We start from the raw sequence: 24,884 nt of genomic DNA on the forward strand, positions 1-24,884 counted from the left end.
TGTACATTTTCCCCGTGTCTGCGTGGGTTTCCTCCAGGAGCTCCGGTTTCATCTAGAAGGCATACAAAGAGTCACCATGAGCATTGCCCGGTGCCTCTAACAATAGGAGAAAGGGAAGCAAAAGAGAGTCACTGAATGTCCGTGGATTCGCCTCAGCACTCCCGCAGCCTCTGCAGCTGCACGGACCCCTTTTGATTCATCGGCACGTTCTCCTTGTAACTGTGTTGATTCTTTTCCCCCACCCACCCTCCTCTTGCCAGATGATCTGGTTTCTTCCCCCATCCCAAAGGAGGGGTGTTTTAGATCATTTCCAGTGTGTGAACGAGTGGCAGTAGTTGATGGGAATGTGGAAATAATAAAATGGGATGGGGTGGGACCCTAAGACATGGGAGCAGAACTAGGCCATCAAATCTGTCCCATCATTCAATCATGAGCCAATCCATTTTCCCCACTCAGCCCCACTGCCCGGCCGTCTTCCAAGAACCTCAAGAACCTATCAATCTCTGCTTTAAATACACCCAATGACCTGGCCTCCACAACTGCCTGTGGCAACAAATTCCACATTAATAGGTAAAGTCACAATGAATGTTTTTCCAAAGATTCAATATTTATATCAATTTGTTCCTTGCAAGCTTCCTCAAAAGTTGTTTTTTAAAGATTTGAATTCTATAATTAAGAAATTTTTATAGAAAAGTAAAATGGCTAGGGTATCATTACAAAAGTTAAGTTGGAAGTATTTACAACTCCCAAATTTAAAATTATTCTAAAGCAGCACAATTGAGGTTATATTAATGGAATGTTTGATTTGGAATATCCACCCAAGTGGGCTAATATTGAGTTAGCTATTATTGGTAAGAAGGATATGACTCTGTTTATTTATAAATGGAATACCAACTTATTAATTGTTAATAAGAATCCACCTATTTTGAGACATTTATTTGAATTATGGTGCAGGTTGAATGATGAGATAGGTACACAAGGGAAAATTTCAGGTAACACACCTTTATATCAAATTAAACTTTTTCCTTTAACCCTTAACAATCAGTTTTTGAAAATATAGTATAATGAAGCTGGTTATTTTACTTCATTTCAAAGAATGAAGGAGAAATATGAAATTCCAAATAATGCTCTTTTTGCTTATTATCAAATTAAAGCCTTATTATTAGATGATTTTTGGACACGAAGATTACCAAGACGGTCGAGTTCCGAAATTTTACTTATGGAAGGCATTAAAAAAAAATTATTTCTGAAATGTATAAATTACTGCAAAATAAGATGCCTGTTAGATATCCATAAATCAAGATTAAAATGGGAAAGTGATCTGGGTATTGTAATAACCAAGATGATTGGAGATCTATATGTAAGGATAGTTTGACAAAGATTATTAATGTTAGGTATAGGGTGGTTCAATATTTTTTACATTCAATTATATTTAACTCCTCAGAAATTAGAGATATAATTTGATTTCTTCAGATTTATGTTTTCGATGTTCTAAAGATCTAGTACTTTTATACATTTGACTTGGTTTTGTGATAAAGTTAAGGTATTTTTGGACATGACTTGAGGAATCTTTGGAGAAGGTGGTAAAGATTGAATTACCTATGGATCGTACGATGTTTTGGGTGATGTTAAAAAGTTTAGTTTTGAGTTTGCGTTTTTAAGATTAGCAGTGGCTGTAGCTCAGAATTGTGTAGCTATTCCTTGGAAAGATGAGATTGATTTAGGATTAAAGAGGTGGCAGATGGAGTTTTTCCATTGGAAAAATTAACGCATAATTTACGAGACAATTATCTTTTTTCTAAAATGTGGAGCCCTTATTTGGACTATACGGGGATAAAATGTTGAATTCCCTGGAACCTGCTGTGATGGTCCATGGCGACTTAATGTATAACTTTACTTAATGGTTTTAATCGCCATTCTTTTTTCCTACTTTGGGGTCCATCGAGGGAGGAGGGTGGAATTTGGGGGGATGGGGGTATTTGTATCATAATTTAAAAATTTAAATTATTCAAAAAAAATTCCACACCTTCTGGATAAAGAAATTCTTCTGTATCTCTGTTCTAAGACAGACTTCCTTCAGTCCTGAAGTTGTGCCCTCTTGTCCTAGATTTTCCCACCATGGCGAAACAGCCTTTTTACATTAGGCCATTTCATGTCGGGCCTCCGCCTTGAGGCCGGCTACAGGAGCGGATGGAAAACGAAAACGAAAACTAAAACTAAAAGGCTGCTCCAGTGTCGCATTCATATCCAGAGGCGCCTCGTAGTGTCCTCTGGATCCGATTGAAGAGGGGCGACTGGTGCCGTAGCGCCACCCGTCATAAATACGCGACAGAGCAATGGTTGTCTTCCCCACCCGTAATCCCCCATGCAGCTGGAACTGCTCTGTGTTTCCCAGAAGAGTTCTGCGTTTTGAGCTGCAGAGAGCGGCTCCAGAGGCCAAAGTGGCCTCGTATGGCTGTCTCCGCTCCCGCTGCCCCCGACTTGGAGGGAGAGGGATGAGTGGGGAGATGGGTCGTGGGCTGACAGCATCATCAGCCCGCCCCCAACCAGCCACTCAGCGCGCGGCTGGTGATCATCCCCCTCCGAGAGGGGTTGGATTATGCAGCTTGGAGACGGCCTCTGCACATTCAGAGAGCTACATGGTTATGCATTTTGGTGGAGGTTCTCCACCTTTACATTTGGACTTTTGTCCTATGGAAAAGCGCCTAATTACTCTGTCCACATTCAAAATGTTTCAATGAGATTTCCCCACCCCCTCGATTCTCTTAAACACCAATGACTTCAGGTCAAGAACCATCACATGTTCCTCATATGGTAACACTATCATTCCTGGATTCATCCTTGTTATAAATGGATGCTTGGTGCTCTGCACGAACCTGGTGGCTAATAATTGCCAGTTATCATGGTACTTGACTCTATAATTCTATCACTACGGTTGAATTGGCCTGCACAATTGACTGAGCGCTTGATGCAGGCCTTGAAATTGAAGCTGGAAGTGCCCTCTGCTGGCAGGAAGCTGGATGACCACAGCCCAGGGATCCATTCAGTGAATGGTTGCACTGGTGAGGAAGGTTTCCAGAGGAGTTGGCTTAATAATTCTGGACAACAATATTTTTTCAGAAGGTTTGCTTCCTGAAAGAAAAAAAGATAATTTCAGATTTGGAAGTTGGAGATTCGCTAAATTAACTTTTATTGAATTTAGCATGTTGAATTGCATAATGCTGCCATCATTTTGCCGCTAATTTTCATTTGTACTCGGCATCTGAGTCAGTGTCCAACAATAGTCGGCCGGCATTGATGGATTCCAGTTGCCCTGATATCGCTTTTCCATGGTCGCAATATCCTGGTGAAACCTTTCACCGTGTTCGTCACTGACTGCACCCCCCCCCCCTTCGCCTGAAGGGGCAGCTCGTCAAATTCTGGTGGCACTTCAGCCTCGTGCTCCTAATCTACGGCTGCCCGGTGCGGAAGGGGGCGGGCATTCAGTGGATCTCTGTGTGGGGTTGCTGTTGAGGATGGCGAAAGTGGTCGAGGGGGCGGGGAGAACTGACTGCCTGCCCATCTTTTGGAGTTGTGCCTGGGCCCGTGCGGTGTCCGAGGGGACAGTGGCCGAGTTCGGGGAACGGTGGGGCCCCAGGGGATCGCGTGTGTGGTTGATGACAAAAATCAGGTTTTAATTTCATGTAATAGAGAGGTGGTCGTAATTACTGTTTCTCACGGTTTTGTTGCCACATGTTATGTCTTTAGTTTTAGTTGTAGCTCTGTGTGTTTTGTGTTTCTAATGTTGTAGTCTGAATAAAGTTTTTATGCTTTTATGTATATATATATATCTTTGGCTTGGCTTCGCGGACGAAGATTTATGGAGGGGGTAAAAAGTCCACGTCAGCTGCAGGCTCGTTTGTGGCTGACCAGTCCGATGCGGGACAGGCAGACACGATTGCAGCGGTTGCAAGGGAAAATTGGTTGGTTGGGGTTGGGTGTTGGGTTTTTCCTCCTTTGCCTTTTGTCAGTGAGGTGGGCTCTGCGGTCTTCTTCAAAGGAGGCTGCTGCCCGCCAAACTGTGAGGCGCCAAGATGCACGGTTTGAGGCGTTATCAGCCCACTGGCGGTGGTCAATGTGGCAGGCACCAAGAGATTTCTTTAGGCAGTCCTTGTACCTTTTCTTTGGTGCACCTCTGTCACGGTGGCCAGTGGAGAGCTCGCCATATAACACGATCTTGGGAAGGCGATGGTCCTCCATTCTGGAGACGTGACCCATCCAGCGCAGCTGGATCTTCAGCAGCGTGGACTCGATGCTGTCGACCTCTGCCATCTCGAGTACCTCGACGTTAGGGATGAAAGCGCTCCAATGGATGTTGAGGATGGAGCGGAGACAACGCTGGTAGAGGATATATATATATATTTATATATATATATATATATATATATATATATATATATAAAAACTGCAGGGAAGAAGTCCAAGTGTGAATGAAGAAAATTAATTTTCAATGACATGGTTTTGTATGCTTGAAGTAAACTTAAAATATGACAGATGACAAAAATAGGTTGTATCTTTAAAATTCTCTTACCACATACTTTTTTTTAAGGTGATTTCCATAATCAGCAGGTCAAAGTTTGTAAAATACACCTAAAAGTGTTCAGAAATACTTGGTGTCCCATGTAATTGGACAGACACCAGAACTGGTTCTGTCTCTGGGAGATGGTAGCCTGATAGGCACATTAATGGCCTTGGCATCCAACGTTTGAATCTCCCAGCAAATTCTCAAAATGTTAAATTCAAATAAAAACATTTGGAATAAAATAGTGATTATGAGCTGTTTAAATTGCTACAAAGATCCACCTGGTAGTGCATTACCCTGGGATTTGTGGGTGAGTTTTTAATGAGATTTCATTAATTCCATGGTTTTACCCTCACAATCATTTAATTCTCCAGTTGCTTTTGGTGGAGGTGAATTCCCAGGTCAATTTTTTAAATTAAAATTTTTAAATTTAGACATGTAGCACGGTAGCAAGCCCACAAATCTCTGCTGTCCAATTGACCTACAACCACTGGTTAAATGATGGGAGGAAACCAGAGCACCCAGGAAAAATCCACGAGATGCGGGAAGAACGTACCAACTCCTTACAGACGGAACGGGAATCCTCACACTGATTCCACTATCCTGCTCACTCCCTGCAGCCCCGTGTCGGTCCCCACCCTGATCCCACTGTCCCGCTCTCTCCCCACTGCCCTGCTCTCTCCCTGCAGCCCTGTGTTGGTCCCCATACTGATCCCACTGCCCCACTCTCTCCCCACAGCCCTGCTCTCTCCCTGCAGCCCCATGTTGGTCCCCACACTGATCCCATTGCCCTTTTAGGACGAGATATATTTTTTTTGTCATCCAATGGGAGTGCAGGAGTGTAGCCCCATTGTAAGTTGATGACTACCTATATTTCTTTCCTGTAATGAGGTGACCAGAACTGAACGCAATATTCCAAGTCTATCAGAGATTTATAGAGCTGCCACGGTACCTCACAACTCTTGAACTCAGTCCCCTGTCTAATAAAGGTCAACATACACCATCAACTTGCATAGCTATCTTGACCTACCATCATGAATGCCTTTGAGATGTGGGAAGAAATTGGATCAATTGAGGGGGAATGGAAGAGGGTAATAGAGAGAAAATGGGGTCTTCACATCAGCCCCCATCACCGAGGGTTCGGATTGAACCCAGCTTGTTGGGTCATTCGCATGGCTGCCATGTCCATGTGCTCCATTGTTCTCCTCCCTGACCCCTCGTTGACCCCCGTCGACCAATCCCATTGCAGCATGGACTCGTTGGGGTGTGTAAGGTGAATTAAAATTGAATGACCATATCTCAACGGCCAACCCCTTTCCACCTTCTGCCCCCCGAAACCAGTCACGGTCCACCTCCCAATTGGCCCTTCAGAGCTGGGATGACATTGTTTTCGCTCTTCCGTTCAGGAATGTTGTTGGCCATTCTGGAAAAGTGCGGAGCCATCCCCAAGATTGCTGTGGCTGATGTCTACGTTGGTGAGGGGACCGTTGCCGCAGGCTACCAGAATTTCATCATCTGCATCGAGATGTTCTTTGCAGCCATCGCGCTCCGCTATGCTTTCACCTCCAAGGTTTATCGGGACAAACGCGTGGAGTCTCAGGGTAAATGACGCTGGGGAGATTAATTGCCATGGTCTGAGTTGCCGTGGTTTACAACGGTGGCCATCCAGTGTCTGAAGGAAGGTGCCGAATGTGACTTGAACCTCTCCTTTCATCTGCCTGTCAGAGGTGGTTCAACTGAGCTTCCAGTGAGGCAAGGCCAAGGCCCTGAGGAAGCTGCCCCTCTGGTCCCCTTGTTTGTCCCAGGTTGGGAGAGAGGAGAGAGTTGGGTATGGGTATGTAGGTTCAAACCCCCCTCCCCCCCACATGATGGGAGGTGCAAGGGCGGGGGTTCAGGGTTTTCCCCGAGATTCCACCAAGGAAGAGCGGGTAGTTTCTATGAACATTGTCCTGGAGTTGAGGTTTGATTCCTGCTGACTTAAAGGGTAGAAACAGGGGAAAGAAGGGGGGTGGGAGAGGGAAGGAACAATGAAGGGGTTTAAAATGGGGAGCAATGAAGGGAGAGAAATGGGGTAAGAAGGGAGGGGGATAAACTCCACAGCCAGCAAGGAGAACCCTTCCCCTTGAGGGTGGGACTGCAGAAAGTTCCCAGAATTTTAATAACAGCTGCTGTTTACGAGGCCAGGTTATCTTTCTCTTGCCCTATCTCACTCTGTCTTTCTCTCTGTCCCTTCTGCCACTCTTTCACCTTGGATAGTCCTGGCATACGGTCCGTACGGTAGGCTAAATTTATCTTTTTGTTCCACATGCTTATCTCCATGAATGTCCCGTGTACTCTGCTGACCTCTCATGGTTCTCTGGCATGCATGCTGACGAGGGTCATTCTCGTGGGGGGGGGGGGGGGAAGGCGAGATACGGTGTGTGTTTCTGTAGCTTCTTTTAGTAGATGCAGGGTGCCCCAGCTGTTTTGGCAGTCAGCGCTTCCAGCTTTGGGAACTAGGGGACATGACCTCAAGATTCAGAGGTGTAGATTTAAGAAACTGTTCCAAGAAAGCAGTGAATCTGTGAAATTCTCGACCAGGAAGCAGTCACCGAATATACCATATGTTCTCGTGTAAAAGTCGACCCCACCCCCTCACTCAATTTTTGGCAATAACCCCTGACGCCAACACTCCAACCATGAACCCTCACCCCAGCCGCCTGCCCATCCCAGCTCCTGACGTCCAGAACACGGATTTACTACCCGGTCCCGCCCATCCCAGCTCCCGACACCTTGAACAGCACAGGTACTTACCACGGTCAAAACATATGTCCTGTGTAAAAGTTGACTCCTCTCAAAATTGGTCCAAAAAAACCTTGACTGTTACCCGTGTAATCTAAGATGACACCGATTTCTGAATAGTAGAGGAACATAGAATCATGCACCATAAAAATCTTTGACCCATCTTCTCCCTGCCAAACTATTTTCATTGACCCAAGCCTGGACACCCTCCATACCCCTCCCGTCCATGTACCCATCCAATCCTTTATGTCCAGGTGAGGATCACACCCAAGTCAGCTGTGACCTCACTGAATGGGGGAGCGGGCTTGATGAGCCAGATTGCCACCTCCTTGCATTCTCCTTGAAGAGTTTGTGACACCAACCAGGCTGCCCAGTCTTGCGTGTGTGTGTGTGTGTGTGTGTGTGTGTGTGTGTGTGTGTGTGTGTGTGTGTGTGTGTGTGTGTGTGTGTGTGTGTGTGGGGGGGGGGGGGAAGGGGGGGGAAGGGGGGGGGATGGGCAACGAAGTCTGGATGCTGGGGGAATCTCTGTTCTCTTCACGAGTGCGGCCGTGATCCTTTGCGTTCAGTGGCTGAGGCATGCAAGGGCACTGTTTAATATCTCATTTGAAGGATGTGACTTCTTTTCCTTAGATCCTAGACCATTAAAGCACAGCACAGGCTCTTCGGCCCTTGATGTTGTGCCGACCTCGACCTCCTTTATAAAAAAAATACTAAATCCTCCCTACCCCGTAATCCTCTTTTTCTACCATGTGCCTGACTAAAAGTCTCTTAAATGTTCCCAATGTTCCAACCCGCACCATCATGCCTGGCAACACATTCCAGGCATCCACTGCTCTCTGTGGGGGGATAAAAAAAAACTTCCCCTGATGTCTTCCCTAAACTTCTCTCCCTGCACTTTGTACAGATGTCCTCTGGTGTTTGCTATTCCTGTTCTGGTTGTCCACCCTATCTATACCTCTCATGATCTTATAGACCTCTAAGTCACCTCTCATCGCTCCCAAGAGAAAAGTCCCAGCTCTGCTAACCTTGCCTCACAAGACTTGTTTTCCAATCCAGGCAACATCCTGGTGAATCTCCTTTGCACCTCTCCACAGCTTCCACAGCCTTATATAATGAGGTGACTAGAATTGAATACAATATAAGTGCTAAGTGTGGTCTCACCAGAGATTTGTAGAATTGCAACATGACCTCTCTACTCCTGAACTTAATCCCCCTATTAATGAAGCCCAGCATCCCATTGGCCTTCTTAACTGTCCTATTAACCTGTACGGCGACCTTGAGGGATGTATAGATTTGAACTTCAAGGTCCCTCTGTTCATCCACACTCCTAAGTAACCAACCATAAACTCTGGTTTGTCCTTCAAAAATGCATCACCTCACACTTATCCAGATTGAGCTCCATCTGCTACTTTTCTGCCCAACTCTGCATCCTGTCTCTATACTTTTATAACCTTTGACAACCTTCAGCTCCATCCACAACTCTTCCAACCATCAACCTTCATCCATCAACTTACTGACCCATCCTTCCACCACTTCATCCAGGTCATTTATAAATATCACAAAGGGCAGGGGTCCCAAAACAGATCCTTGCGGAACTCCACTAGTCACTGACTTCCAAGCAGAATACTTTCCTTCCACTACTGCTCTCTGCTTTCTTCTTGCGAGTCAATTTTTTATCCACACAGCCAAGGTTCCACCGATCCTGTACCTCATGACTTTCTAGATGAGTCTCTCATGGGGAAACTTGTCAAATGCCTTGTTAAAATCCACGTAGACAACATTTATCACCCTACCCTCATCAATTTCCTTCCGAGTTCTGTCAGGGACCATACACAAGCAAATTGGGTTAGTGTGGGTGGGCATCTGGGTCGTCATGGAGGTACACGGAATGAGGAAAAATGACATTTCTTCTCCCAGAGAGTGGTGGGTCTGTTGGAATCAGGGAGGTAAATTGATCCTCCATCAAGAGGGTTGGCATGGATAGCGAAGCTGTTAGTGCAACACTATAACCGTGCTAGCAACCCAGGTTCGGATCTGGCACTGTCTGTGAGGTGGTTTGTGCATTCTCCCCATGTAGGTTTCCTCTGGACGCTCTGGCTTCCTCCCACCCTCCAAAAATGTAGGATTAATTGGGGTTTATGGGCAACACAGGCTTTCGGAGCAAGCAGAGGAAACCCATGCAGGCATGAAATGAATGTACTATGTCCTTACATGGAACCCGGGTCACTGGCGCTGGAATAGCCACTTCACTAACTGTGCTGGCCTTTTGATAGAGAATCGAATCACTCTGATTCCAATAGGTCCACCACTCTCTGAGAGAAGAAATGCCGTCATTCCTGAATGGGCTTGCGGACTGAGTGCATGTCAGACCAGAGGGGTTTTTGGATATGAAGAAAAAGGCAGGGGAAGTGGTGCGTGGCCAATTGCGCTATGACCTCCTCTGGCTTTGCGTGTTCACCTACTCCCCTTCTTCATTCCTTCCCTCAGGCCGCTGTGCCCCAATGAAGAGTATTTCCAGCAGCCTGAAGGAGACAATGAACCCACACGATATTGTCCAGGACGCCATCCACAACTTCTCACCGGCTTACCAGCAGTACACCCAGCAATCCACTCTGGACCGCAGCCACCCCTGGCACCAGGGCCACACTGTCTCCCGCACGCACAGTGCCTCCAGCGTCCGCGACACGGAGAAGACCCTCCTGCTGAGCTCTGATGACGAGTTCTGAGCCTTTGGGAAGGAGCAAAGGGTGGTCACTGCCCTTCAAGCCTCGGGACGGACAAATAAAGCAGGGAACCATTTTTATCTGCTCAGTTAAACCAAACCTCCTGGTGAATTCAATGAAGGAAATAGGTTTTTAAATTGATTTTAACCCATCATTCTGTGGTGAGGCATGGGTGCAAAGCCTTGGCTTTGTTCACTGAATGATAATACTGGCCAACTTGAAATTGCTTTAAGAAGTTAAACGTTTTTAATGTGTTGGGATTGTTGTGTTTTTAGATAGTTAACAAGCAGATGGGGAACAGTGAGAGACCAAGCTAGTCTCCAGCATTTTCTGGGCAATGGATAGCATGCAGTTGGGACTGGAGTTTGGGGAGGAGGCCGCGACTCTGGGCCGGTACCTGCAATTTGCTGTCCATTCTAACGCAGCTGAGAAGTAGGGAGGCTTGGAACCCAGGCTAGAGGCAACAGGGTGCGGCGACGCTCTTCCCACTTCTGGACCATGCTGTCTCCACAAGGGGACTTTACTGGAATTCTCCAATGCTCCAGCCCTCTGAACGGAGGGGTCGGACGTGCGGAGCGTTGTTACTGGTCCCCCACCCCCCCATGACCAGAAGCAAAACTTGGACGGCAACGACCTCTCTCCTCAATAGAAGCCTCCTCTGTGTTATTCTCTGGCTTGACTGCCAGAAGGCTGGAGATTCTGTTCCTTTACAAATTCAGATCCTGTCGTCATGTGCCTTTATTTAATGAGAAATATTTGGCCATTATTCTGCCAGCTGAAAATGTTGTTTAGTTTTTTTTGTAGTTGTTGTTGAGGATCTTTCCGGATTTTCATACGCCCCCAGGTGTGGTTTGCTCGACCCAGTGGAACACTTGCCTGTGAAAGAGATGCTGAAATGTTGACTCTGCTCATTGGGAGAAATGCTTGAGTGCTCTTCTCTTGCAGCCAACCAGAGAATTACACACACAAGGCTATTGGCCCTTTCAGGGTTGATGCCAGCCCCCAGGAGGTCACTGCATCAGTTCAAATCCCCCTCTCCTTGTTTGCAGTGTGTTCCCCCCAACAGATCCCTAAGAATTCCTTACCCTTGGGATGATTTACAAACCCACTCGCCGCTGAACCGATCAATGCAGTTTTTTGGGGGGGGGGAACCTTTAGCCCAGGGTGCTATTGAAACACAGAGCGACAAGTTTAGCGCGAAGCTGTCACAGCGCCAGCAATCGGAACTCTGGTTCGAATCCCGCGCTCTCAAAGGAATTCGTACACTCTCCCCGTGGGTGAGTTTCCTCTGGGTGCTCTGGTTTCCTACCACTGGAAGGGGGGGGGGGGCGTTGTAGGTCAATTGGGCGGCACGGGCTCTTGGGCCAGAAGGGCCTGTTACCGTGCTGTGTGTCTAAATTAAAATTAGAAACCAGCAATATACATATTGGTTGATATTTAGTGGGGATGGCGGGGTGTGGGGGGTAGTGAAATATCTCCTCTGTAAATGAAGGGAAAAATTGAACCAATTTATTTGCCTAGATTTTTCTTTGGTGGGATTATATTAACCCATTCACTGCTATCGTGCTTTTTCTGTTTAGAAAGGAGTAGATAAATCTTGAATGGTTTGTGGACTAAATGTTCCTGTTGAATCTGCAGAGACACAGTTATCCAGTTTGTGTGCGATCTGCACCAAGCAGGGCGAGCTATTGAACACAAAAACTCGAGGTCCTCAGTCCATCTCTTGAGCCTTCCAGTTTCCCAACGTGTCCCCACTCCGAACCTGAAACACTTCCCACCCCACCCCCCATTGCCGAATTGTCAAAATTTCCCCCAATTTTCTTTTTTTTAAAATTACAATGATCTTTTGTGATCACTGGGTTTTTTCCCCTCCTCCCCACCATCCAGTTTCTTGCTTTGCTCGCTTTTGTACCTTTTGCGTCCCTCCGCTGCTCCCCTTCCATCTCCTCACTGCCTTCACCCAGGAGACAAACTGCAGAAGCTGGAATCTGGAGAGATTCCAGGTGTCAGGAGTGAAACACGAACGTCTGGAGAGACTACGATTGTAGTAAAAACATACAGAAATGCTGGAAGATCTCAGCCGGTCTCACAGCATCCATAGGAGGTAAAGATACATCGCCGACGTTCTGTGCTTGTACTGTGAGTCCCTCTCAAGGTGTAAGCAAAGACCAGGAAGGCATTAGAATAAAGACTGAAGGCCTAGCTGGCATGTTTCTCCTTGGTCCCATGGACTAATACCAGCTGCACATTGGAGGAACTACATACACATCATCTTCCGTCTGGGCACCCTCCAATCGGATGGTGTTAACATCGATTTTTTTTTTTTTTTTTCTTACTGTTTAAACCCCCCCACCCATCACCTTTCCCTAAACTCTGTGTGAATGTGTGTGTCTCTCTCACACACACATCCAATTAACCCTATTTGTTGGCCTGCGGTCTTTATTGTCTTCAGTCTTTATTTCTGATGCCTTCCTGTTCTTCGCTAATACCTCAAAGCCTGAACAGTCGGTAATATATCTTTACGTCTGATGGACTCGGCGAGACTGGCTGAGTTCCTCCAGCATTCCTGTGTGTGTTCTTTTTAAGCCACTGGCGGAACTCGGCAGATCAGGCCATATCAGTGGAGGTAAGTGAACAGTCGATGTAACACTTCATCTTGGCCTATCCCCTTTCCCCTTCGCAGGTGCCACCTGACCCCAGGGAGTTCCTTTTCTTTTGCCTTCTTGGGGAAGCCTTATTCCTGTCAATCTTCCTGGATTGAATAAGGTAATTGCTTGAGGAAACTCTCTGCCCGTTGGGCTCCTCGCTGCAGTGGTCTCTAACGACGGTCCTATGCGAATCTGAGAGATGAGGCACCTTTAAAAGAAAGTCCTGCCCCTGACGGGATGCAAACTGTTGGCGAACTGGTCTGGCACATCTGCGTCTGTTGGGACATTGGATTTTGCATGGCGTCTACCCTTTGGTGCCTCCCCAAACAAGCAGTGGTCTCCAGTCACCAGTTCACTGTGGAGCAACTCAACGATGGGAGGGGGCGGGAGAGGGGAGGAATTTGTTGTGTTTCGTACATTTTTCAAGCGTCAAGTGGTGAGGCTCCCGCCCCTTCCCCCTCACCTCTAGTTGCCCGCCCCAGCGGGTAACTGAGCAGAGTTTTCTGCAGGGTGGGCTGGAGGCTGGGGTCTGCAGGAGTTGTGTGGATGGGGTCTGGAGAGGTGGGGGGAAGGGAGGAATGGCAACAAGTATTTAAGGGATTGTGATGTGATATTGTACATAATATATATATATATATTGAAATGTATGATATAAAAATGACAGAAACACCTAGTTTTGTATCTTTAGCTGTCATTTGTGTATATGAGCTCAAGGAATCTGCTTCTATTTTCGCCCTTTCGACGTTTCTCCTCGACAGAAGTTAATAAAAGATCTTGTACTGATTCGTGATTGCTCTTCTAATCTTTTAAAGGAAGATTTGAGATTTTAAGCGACCACGTTTATTGTTTTCAGATGCAGTAAAAGTCAGAATCGAGTTCGTTGTCATGGACATGTCAGCCCTGTTTGACATTCGAGCTTCCGTAAACCCAGTATTTAAATAAAAAGTGCAAGGGGTGAGGTCGTGTTCATTGTCCATTCAGAAATCTTGATGGCAGAGGGGGAAGAAACTGTATTTGTAACATCTTTAGGCTCCTGTACCTGTACCTCCTTCCTGATGGTAGCAGTGAGAAAAGGGTGGTGAGGTTTCTTGATGATGGAGGCTGCTTTTTTTAAATAAGCTCTGCCTCTTTAAGATGTCCTTAATGGAGTGAAGACTAATGCCCATGATGGCGCTGGCCATCTGTAACATTTCCTGTTGTGTGCATTGGCACCCCATGCCTGAAAGTAATGCAACTGGTCCGAATGCTCTCCACGGTACACCTGTAGAAATTTGCAGGAGTCTTTGAAGTTCTTTACCCTCTCCACTGCTGACCCCTCAGTGAGGACTGTTTTGTTTTCTCCTTCTTGAAGTCTACAATCAATTCAGAATCGGAGAATCAGAATTTTATTGTCACGAAATTCGGTAATTTTGAGGGAGCATCACCAGTGCAAACATTCATATGAAACTATCTTACATTACTACTTCAGAAAAATTTAAATAATAATGCACGAGAAGTAAGGCAGTGTCTTTGGTTCAAGCGTCTGGTGGTTCAAGTTTATTAAATTCATTTATCCGGCATCTAACAATCCCCATAGGAACTGGACACCAGGTTTTTTTTACTGTATATAAATATTTTGGGATGATTAATTCAGTTACAATCTCACGGCCTGTGGGAAGAAGCTATTCCCCAGTCTGGCGGTCCTGATTTTGATGCTTCTGTACCTCCTTCTTGATGGTAGTGGATCAAAGACACTGTGTGCTGGATGGAAAGGTTCCTCAATAATTCTTTGAGCCTTATTTGGGCAACACAGTTAGATTAGTGGCTAGCAAGTCATTATTACAGTGGCAGCGACTGGGGAATCCAGTGCTGTCTGTAATGAGTTTATACTGTGTGGGGATCCTCCAATTTTGTCCCACCCTCCAAAAACATACGGGGGTTGTAGGTTAATTGGGTGCATTTTGGCGGCACCAGCTTGAAAGGGCTGTATGTCTAAACAAATAATTTAAGTGACGCTCCTGGTGAATGTTGTCAGTTGAATGACCCCAGTCGGGGTGGTGGGGGGGGGGGGTGGGGTGTGGTGGTGGGAGGAGAGATTTGAAGTATGAGGTGCTGGACTTGAGGCTTCTGCACCTTCCGCTGAAGGCAGCGGCAAAGCTGGTGGAGGACTTCAGGACATTGGCTGCCCTTGAGGAATGGACCTTAATGAAACATTTGGCAGCACAGCCCCCAACGACCCTGGCTTGCGGAACTGCCCGCGAGGAGTTTGCCCGCTCTCTCTGGGACCACCTGGGTTTCCATTGGACCAAGGTGCGCCACTTGGTCCGTTAATCAACTGCTGGAAATTGGTCCCTCGTGAGCAGGTGAGTGGGAGAATATGGCGAGTGAAATGGACTAAGGGTGAGGTGGTTGCTTAGCGATGAGCAGGCTCTGAAAGGCCTATTTATGGCACTGTTTCTCACTATACAAACAAAACTTTACAGCGCCAGTGGGTTCAAATCCGGCGCTGTCCATAAGGCGTTTATATGTTCTCCCCGTGTTTGCATGGTTTCTCCCCGGTGCTCTGGTTTCCTCCCACCATTCAAAACATACAAGGGTTGTAGGTCAATTGGGTGTAATGGGGCACATGGGCCGGAAGGGCCTGTAACCATGCGGTATGTCTAAATTTTTTTAAAATGAGGCAATTGTACACATTATTTGTCTCTTGCTGCTTTTCACTTGCTAAAACTCTCGTTCCTGATGTACCTCGGACTGTGGTAGGAGCCGACTTCTACTTGCATTAAGTGTTGCTGATGCATTTTTATTCCAGATGGATTTTAATTATCTTCAGTTGGCCTATTGCATTATCAATGCCCTGTAGGATGGAACGGTTGCGGTGGGTCTGGAAATCGGGGAGATAGGATAGGGACTGGAGGAGGAACAATGTCGGGAATGACAATGCAGGGGTTAAATCAGGAAATTTGACATTTTGAAAATGAGGGAAATGTGGTTGGCACTCTCCCAAGAAGTTAGGAATTTCAGGGCCTGATTAATGGCAAAATATTTGAGGGTGTATGTAAACGATGTACCAATTAAACGACTGAGCCCATGTAAGAGGCTTGCTCCTGTGGTTCAAACCACAGTCATTTGATTTGGGAAGTATACGTGTGGGTCACTCCTCCTAGATCCTGAGCCCAGTGTTTGCATCCCCCTTCTGACTAAAATGCAGTTCCAGGCTGCATTTCGTTGCCCAGATTGGGAGGACAAGAAAGAATGAGTCATCGTGAGGAAAGTGAAAGAGAAACGGCAGCAGTATGTGTTTCCCCTGCAGTTAGAAGATGCTTGCGACAGAGGGAGTGCTAGCAGATGTTTCTCAAGACAAGGGTGGGGATCCATGATGAGGCTGCACCTCAAATTTGGAAGATTGAAGAGCTTGTGCTGCTGGTTCTCTTGTTTAGAACAATAAAAAACAGGGCCTGGACATTGGAGACTATAAGAGGTAGTAGCAGAATTAGATCATTCGGCCCATCGAGTTCTGCATTCCCATTTGAATCACGGCTGATGCTTTCTTCTCCACCCCATTCTCCTGCCTTATCACATTTGATTTTTAATTTAGACATTAACTGGCCCTATGAACCCGTGCTGCTAAGATTCTCCAATAAACCTTCAACCCCAGTACGTCTAGAAGGGTGAGAGGAAGCCAGAGCACCCAGAGGAAACCCACACAGACACGGGGAGAATGTACAAACTCCTTACAGCGCAGGATTCAAAAACAGGATCGCTGGCGCAGTAACAGCGTTGTGCTAACCACGCCACCATACTAATCAAGAGTGAACCAAACTCTGCTTTAACCCTCCCCAAATTTGTATCTGGGATGAGAAGAAACTTCTATCGCCTCGAAGTGAGTCAGAATTCTCTAGCCAAAAGCCATGGAAGCTCAGTTGCATTGGAGAAAGTCTATGGATTCTGTGATTGCAGTTTGCTGGAGAAACTCAGCAGGTCAAACCGTGTACTTTATCTATCAAAGACAAAGATACGTAAACCAACGTTTTGGGCCTGAGTCCTTCATCAAGGTGCGAGCAAAAAAAGCAGGCAGGTGCCTGAATATAAAAGGGTGGGGGGTTGTGGACAGGGTGGAGGAGCACAGTCCACAGGCAAGAGGTGGATATGGGTGGGAGGGCATGGAATAGCTGAGGGGATAGCTCTGTGATTGGAGGGGGAAGAGGGTTTGAGAGCTGGGGGAAAGGAGACAGGGGAGTGGTCTAATGGAAACCAGAGAAGTAGATTATTAGGTGTCTGGGCACTCTCCAACTGGATGCCATTAACATCGACCTCTCTGGTTTCTGTTAGACCACTCCCATGTCGCCTTTCCCCCAGCTCTCCATCCATCCTTCTGTCGCCTTTTCTCCAGCTCGCCACCCACTTGTTCTCCATTCAGCGAGCCACCCACCCTCAATCACCCCAGCTTTTATTTCTCATCTTCCCTTCCACCCATATCCACCTATGGTCTCTTTCCTGTGCTCCTCTCCTTGTGCCCCCCTCACCATTTTATTTCAGGCACCTGCCTGCTTTTAGCCCCAGCCTTGACTCAAAATATTGGTTATTTATCTTAATTTTTGCTACATGCCTTGCCGAGTTTCTGCAGCTTTTTTGTGGAAGCTGGGTTGTGATTCGGATTATGTAACAACACATTGCACTGGGTTGGAGAATTTCCAGGTGACGGTCTCTGAAGGGTGGATCATTTCCTCGATGATCTATGTTGGAGAAATGGGAGCAGTAGACCTTGTGGGCCACTCGTTTCAACATGGATGATCATCTACCTCAATGATATTTTCATGGAGAACCTGCCCACTGAGTAGACGAGTCCCATTTACCTGACTGTGTTTAGGTGCACATCCCTCGCCCCCCCCCCCAACCATGATGACCCAACACGATGGTTTGCATCCATGCTTTCAACTCCGAATTCTAATCAGTTCCTGGGTACGCTACTCTCTCGCGATGCTTATTCAATCACACTCAGTCTCTAGTGATTAAGCGAACGAGTGCATTTTGTTTACATTTGTTATCTGTTTACAGTTCTTGGTTTGTTTACATGTTTTGTGCTGTGTACAGTTTATTTTGCACTACCAATTAGTGGTAATTCTGCCATTGTAAGGTAAAACATCATGAGATGGGAATGTGTAGGGAGTTACCCTGTACAGGGCAGTAACAAGAAGGGGAGGTGTCCTTGTACTCCTGTTTGGTAAAACATCATGAGATGGGAATGTACGGGGCAGTAACAAGATGTGAATGCATCCTTGTACTTACAAGATAAGAGAGACATTGATGGATTGAGAGGCAGGAAGCTAGCAGGGAAAGGATAGCAACAGTTTTAGTCATTGGACAAGTAATGATATGATGATGTTCTAAGCACATATCCAAGGGTATAAAAAATCACCATTTTGCTGATAACGGCAGAATGCATTCTCCGACTAACTTTGTTAGTCGCAAGTGTTACAATCCGGTAATAAAGAACAAAGAACCCTGATTTCGACTCAGTCTGGTGTTTGTCTCACTCATTCATGAACAAAGCAGACCTAACACCACGCCTGCAGAGAAAAAGAAATCTCAGGGTTGTATGTGATGTCATGCATGTTCTCTGACAATAAGTCTGAAATGTGTCTCCTCACCATTGTTAGGTAAAAACATCATTAGGTAAAAACAAATATTCGTGTTACACCATCCAGCAATTAAATTTAGTTCAAGGCTTCAAACATTCTTCAAAGGCAGTGTGCTTTCAGCTGTGAACATTAATGGTGTGGAATCAAGGTATTCAAAATGTGATTATATTCGATTTGTGATTTTTCTGACTTACGATGGGTTTGCCAGAACGTTGTGGAGCACCTGTACTTGACCTCTCGACTCCCTGGAGATTCCGCCACTCACCGAGTGTTAATGTTCACACCCTTTAGATGGAACTCGACCAAACTGCCGAACTCGGAGGCAGTCTGTCACCCTGTGAATCGCAAAAAGGTTGGTTCGCAGGTGAGCAAGAAAGCAAATGGAATATTGCCAGAGGGATTGAATTCAGGAGCAGGAATCTGATGCTGCAACTGTACAAGGTCCTGGTGAGGCCTCATCTGGAGCACTGCGGGCAGTTCTGGTCTCCTGACTCGAGGAAGGATGTACATGCATTGATTTGCATCTGGGTTACATTCTGGAAGTGGGGACGCAAGACGATTTGGGCATGGGTCAATCAATAGTGAAATATACTGTACAACAAGATACCGTAACACACATACCAATTTGCCTAAATCTCTATATTGATCATACATATCTAAGTATTATAGTTAATAACAATATAAAATACATACATATATTAGATTTCTATTACATACATGTTCTGTACTATGAGCTAGATGTATACTGTATCATTATACGGCTGGGAGTGAAATGATGTTTTGGCTTTTGAGCCATGGTGGTGCGTGACCTAACGTCCACTAACACCCGCCAACGTCGGACCCGGTGCAAATTTTAAAATTTTTATTAAGCCCTTATGGTGACCTCGGATATATCTGTGATCAGAAGTTACTCCGATCGGATGTAAGTGGCGATATGGCTGTTCTGGCTTTGGAGGCGGTGCAAAGGGATGAAGGGGTTGGCCTATGAGGAGAGATTAAGTCATCTGGGACTATACTCGCTGAAGAATGAGAGGGGATCTTATAGAAATGTGTAAAATTATGAAAGGTCTCAATAAGATTTAGGTAGGTAAGTTGTTTCCATTGGTGGGGAGACCAGAACAAGGGGACATGGTCTCAAGATTCAGGGGAGTAGATTTAGGATAGGGATGAGGAGGAACTGCTTTGCCCAGGGGGTGAATCTGTGGAATTTGCTGCCCATTGAAGCAGTGGAGATGACCTCTGTAAATATGTTTAAAAGAGGTTGGATAGGTTTTTACATAGTAGGGGAATAAAGGGATATGGAGCTGCTCCTATTTCTAATGTTCTTGTGTGAGTTAGTGCTTGAACCTGTTGCAGCCAAACATAGAAGATAGGAACAGGAGTAGGTCATTCGGCCCTTCGAGCCTGCTCTGCCATTCAATGAAATCATGGCTGATCTTAAAGTTCAGTACCCCGTCCCCACCTTCTCTCTGTAACCGCAAATTCCCTTACACTGAAGAAATATATCTAATTCCTTCCTAAATATATTCAATGAACCTGCCTCTACTGCCCTCTGTGGCAATGAATTCCACAGATTCACCACCCTCTGGGTAAAGAAATTCCTCCTCATCTCGGTCCTAAATGGTTTGCCTATTATCCTCGAACCATGGCCCTGGGTTCTGGACTCCCCCACCATTCGAAACATCCCTTCCGCATCCATTCTGTCCAGTCCTGCCAGAATTTTATATGTCTCTATGAGATCCCCTCTCAATCTTCTGAACTCCAGCAAGTACAATCCCAATTTGCGCAATCTTTCCTCATGTCATTCCTGCCATTCCAGGTATCAGCCTGGTGAATTGCCTCTGCACTCCCTCCAATGCAAGAACATCCTTCCTTAGATAAGGTGACCAAAACTGCACATAATATTCCAGGTGGGGTCTCACCAAGGCCCTGTACAGCTGCAGTAAGGTATCCTTGTTCCTATACTCAAACCCTCGATATGAAGGCCAACATACCATTTGCCTTTTTAGCCACCTGCTGTACCTGCATGCTTGCCTTCAGAGACTGGTTTACAAGTACCCCTAGGTCTCTCTGCACTTCCCCATCTCCCAATCTATTGCCATTCAAATAGTAATCTGCCCTCCAGTTTGTATTACCAAAGTGGATAACCTCACATTTATCCACATTGTAGTGCATTTGCCATGTATCTGCCCAGTCCCCCAATTTATCCAAATCACACTGGAGCTTCCTGACCCCCTCTTCCGTGCACACAACCCCGCCTAGCTTAGTGTCGTCTGCACATTTGGAGATATTACATCCAATCAAACGACCTCATATGGACTTTACTAAGGCCTATGACAAGGGTCCACATAAGAGGTTAGTTAGGAAGGTTCAATCACTTGGTAATAATATCGAAGTAGCGAAATGGATTCAACAATGGTTGAATAGGAGATTCCAGAGAGTAGTGGTGGAAAATTGTTGGTCAACTGGGAGGCCGGTGACTAGTTGAGTGACTTAGGGATCAGTCCTCGGTCCATTGATGATTATGCCAAATTGGATTAGATTGGTGGTGGTCTAGATAGCAAGGAAGGTTTTCAAAGCTTGTAGTAGGCCAGTTAGAAATAGTGGGGGCTCTGACAGATGGCAGATGGAGTTTAATACAGATAAGTGTGAGGTGCTACAATCAGCCAAGGTCCAACACGTTAAATGGTTGACAATTGAGGAGTGCAGTAGAACAAAGGGATTCAGGAATTCTGGTGCATAATTCCCTAAAAGTGGAGTCCCACGTAGAAAACTTTTGGTACGTTGGCCTTCATAAATCAGAGAGTATTGAGTACAGGAGTTGGGATGTCATGTTGAAGTTATTTAAAGCATTGGCAAGACCAAATTTGGAATATTGTGAGCAGCTTTGGTTGCCGAATCATAGGAAGGATATCAACAAAACAGAGAGAGTGCAGAGGAGATTTACAAGAATGTTGGTTGGATTTCAGGGTTTGAGTTACAGGGAAGGGTTACTTACACAGGCTGGCACTTTGTTCCCCGGAGTGTAGAAGATTGAGGGGTGATTTGATAGAGGTATTTAAAATCATGAAGGGAATAGATGATAAGAGTAAATGTGGATAGACTTTTTCCATTGAGAGTGGGGGAAGATTCAAACAAGAGGACATGGATTGAGATCAAAGGGGGAAAAATATAGGGGAAACATGAGGGGTAATTTCTTCATTCAGAGGATGGTGGGAGTGTGGAATGAACTTCTGGCTGAAGTGGTAGATGCAGGCAATATTTTAATATTTAAGGAAAAGTTGGATAGGTATATGGACGAGAGGGGTGTGGAAGGTTATGGGGTGGATATGGGTCATTGGGACTAGATGGGAGAAGGTGTTTGAAGGGCTGAATTGACCTGTTTCTATGCTCTAATTATTATATGGTTATAATCTTATCTATGCCTTTCGTAATTTTATATGTTTCTAAAGATCCCCTCTCGTTTTTCTAAACTCCAGCGAGTATAGTCCCAAACGACTCAATCTCTCCTCATAAGCTAAACCCCTCATCTCTGGAATCAACCTGGTGAACCTCTGCACTATCTCCAAAGCCAGTACATCCTTCCTCAAGTAGGGAGACCAGAACTCCAGATGCAGCCTGTGCAGCATAACCTCTCTGCTTCTAAACTTTATTCCCTTTTCATTCCCATGCTGACCTGCAAGAGCGAGGCCCAATGTAAACTGGAGCGATACCTTGTATTCCATCTGAGCAGACTGTAGCCTAGTGAACTTTGGGATTTTCCAATTTTAGTTAATATCCCCTCTCTATTTTCCCCTCCACTTCTGTCCTTTTTGTCCCATTTCCCATCCCCTTTGTTGGCTCCACCCTCTTGCACCCCACTGTATTCTCCCGCCTCTTTCCCACCCACCCAGGTGGTGTCTCATCGCCTTCTCAGCAGAGTCCAGCTCAGGCAGCTGTCACCTCATCTGGAGTTCAATCTGGGTAAGTGTGAAATTTGTAAGGACAAACCTGAAAGCTGAGTACATGGTTAATGGTAGGATATTTAACACTGTGAAAGAATAGATGGACCATGGGGTCCAAATCCATACATCTTTCAAGGTCGCTGCGCAGGTTGATAGGTAAGAAGGCTTATGGGATGCTGGGCTTCATTAATAGGAGGATTGAGTTCAAGAGTTGAGAGATCATGTCGCATCTCTACAAACCTCTGGTGAGACCACACTTAAGAGTATTGTGTTCAGTTCTGGTCACCTCATTACAGGAAGGAGGTGAAGAAGGTGCAGATGAGATTTACTAGGATGTGGCCTAGATTGGAAAATGTGTCTTACGAAACAAGGTTAACAGAGCTGGGGCTTTTCTTTTTGGGGAAGTGACTTAAGAGAGGCCTACAAGTTTATGAGAGGCATCGATAAGGTAGACAGCCAGGACCTTTTTCTCAGGGTTGGAGTAGCAAACACCAGAGGGTATTTTGCAAAGGGAAAGGAAGAAAGTTTAGGGAAGACAACATGGGTAAGTTTACTACACAGAGTAGTGGGTGCCTGGAATGCTTTGCCAGAGGTGGTGGTGGAGGCTGGAAGATTAGGGGCATTTAAGAGATCTTAGTAGGAATATACAGGTCATAACAACATCGAGGGCTGAAGGGCCTGCAATGTGTTGTCATGTTCTACACCATCACTCCCACTTTGCAGTCTTGTCTCTCTTCTCTCCCTTTGTCCAATTTCATCTGTCCATCACCCTTTGCCTCTCTCTCCCTGGTTCACCAACCCCCTGGCCAACCACTCCCATCCTATCCTCAGAACACCGGCCATGTCCCCTTCCCTGCACCCGCAGTCTTGAAGGGTTTTCCGACCATATTTTCTCCCCCACTGATGCAGATTGTCTGTCGCATGCAAAACAAACTTTATCGCGCCCAGTCAGAGGTGACATCCCTGAGGAGCCACCTGCACTCCGAGGCGCATATGGTAAGGCAGTATCTCTTGGGAAAGATGTAGTAAAAACAGATGGCAATGCCGAAGGAACTCAGCCGGTCTCGCAGCCTCCATAAGAGGTAAAGATATATTACTGACATTTTGACAAGGAATAAGCAAGGAAGGCTGGCTGAAGGAAAAAAATCCAGACCAACAAAAGGTGTTAATTGGATATGATAAGAAGAAAGGTGAGAATTGATTTTGGCTCTGTGAGACAGAGAGAAAGGTGGGGTGGGGGGGGGAAGAGAGATAGAGAGCTGGAGGAAATGTGACAGGGGTAAGGGGGTTTAACAGAAACTAGACAAGTTGACGTTAATGCCATCCTGTTCCAGGTGTCCAGTCCGAAGTTGAGGTGTTGTATGTAGCCTCAATTTGGCAATTCGTGAAACTATGGACAGACATGTTGGCGAGGGAATGGGACAGGGAACTGAAATGGGTTTATGGGTCCTCTGGGCTCGTAACAGGGGCCCCTGGGAGATCTATGCTATTGCGGCAAACCGAGTAGAGGCACTTGACAAAGCGAACTCTGCTCCCTCTCCAGTGTAGAAACCACAATGGGAACGTCAGATGCGGTAGAAGACCCCTGCAGATTCAAGTGTTGCCTCACTTTGGAAGGACTGTTTGGAGCCCCCGAATGGTGGTAAGGGAGGAGGAGTCTTGGGCAGGGGTCATCTACTGCACCTGGGGCTCCAGTGGTGATCTGTTCTACGTCAGAGAGGCTGGGCGCAGACTGGGAGATCACTTTATTGAGCATCTCGGATCTGTCTGCCACAATAGCGTGGATCTCCCAGTGGCCACCCATTTCAAATCCCCGTCCCATTCCCTTGCTGACGTGTCTGGCCACGGTCTCGTTCACTGCCAAACCCGCAAATTGGAGAAACAGCACATCATCTGGGCACCCTCCAACTGGGTGTCATTAACGTTGACTGCTCTGGTTTCCTTTAACTCTGGTTTCCTTTAATCCCCTGTTTTTGCCTTGTCACCTTTCTCCAGCTCCCTCTCTCCTTTCACAGAGCCAAAATCAATTCTCACTCAGATCCAATTAATACCTTTTGTTGGTCTGGACTCCTCCCCCTGCCAGTCTTCAGTTGTTATTCAGTCTCTGTCCTGACACCTTCCAATTCTTTGCCTGGAAGGGCTCAGGCCCGAAACATTGGCAATGTACCTTTACCTCCAATGGGTGCTGCGAGACTGGTGCCTCCAGCATTTCAGTCTGTTTTTACTGTGCATCTGCAGACTTTCGTGTTTCTTGGTCAAGGTATAGCCTTGCAACAGGTTAAAGTACAAGAGGAAAAAAAAAGGACAGGGCTCAAACCGATGTCAATATTGCAACAGAAAGGTGGACTGCGTGGGCCAAGAACCTCAAAACTAGCACCATGTTTGAACTTCCAAGATTAATTTCTAGCTTTCAAACGTGGTCACCGCCCTCACTGGCTGGCCGCTGCTTCCCTGACCAACTTTTGAGGGTAAAGTTCGACAGGCCTCACCAGAGCCATTCCTCGGGGCATGAACTATTTAACTGTGGAAGGTGCCACTGTGGTTCTCGAAAGTAACTGTTCACAGTCATCTGTCAATTTGTTTCAGGAACACCAAGCGAGCGCAGTGAG

At 46.2% G+C, this 24,884-nt stretch overlaps 1 protein-coding gene across 2 annotated transcripts in view; it reads left to right on the forward strand.

The window, feature by feature from the left end:
• LOC138747891 (transmembrane protein 184B) overlaps positions 1 to 13,497 on the forward strand; it is a 45,856-nt gene extending 32,359 nt beyond the window's left edge. The window contains exons 7-9 of one of the 2 annotated variants that reach the window (XM_069907487.1): positions 5,968 to 6,162; positions 6,818 to 6,838; positions 9,830 to 13,497. In XM_069907487.1, the coding sequence (XP_069763588.1) occupies positions 5,968 to 6,162; positions 6,818 to 6,838; positions 9,830 to 10,068 (455 nt within the window). In that variant the 3' untranslated portion in view covers positions 10,069 to 13,497. The remainder of the gene's footprint in view (positions 1 to 5,967; positions 6,163 to 6,817; positions 6,839 to 9,829) is intronic. The other variant, XM_069907488.1, reaches the window with a different exon arrangement.
• Positions 13,498 to 24,884: the final 11,387 nt, after the last annotated feature.

The sequence above is a fragment of the Narcine bancroftii genome, chromosome 13, assembly GCF_036971445.1.
Source record: "Narcine bancroftii isolate sNarBan1 chromosome 13, sNarBan1.hap1, whole genome shotgun sequence".
NCBI lineage: Eukaryota > Metazoa > Chordata > Chondrichthyes > Torpediniformes > Narcinidae > Narcine > Narcine bancroftii.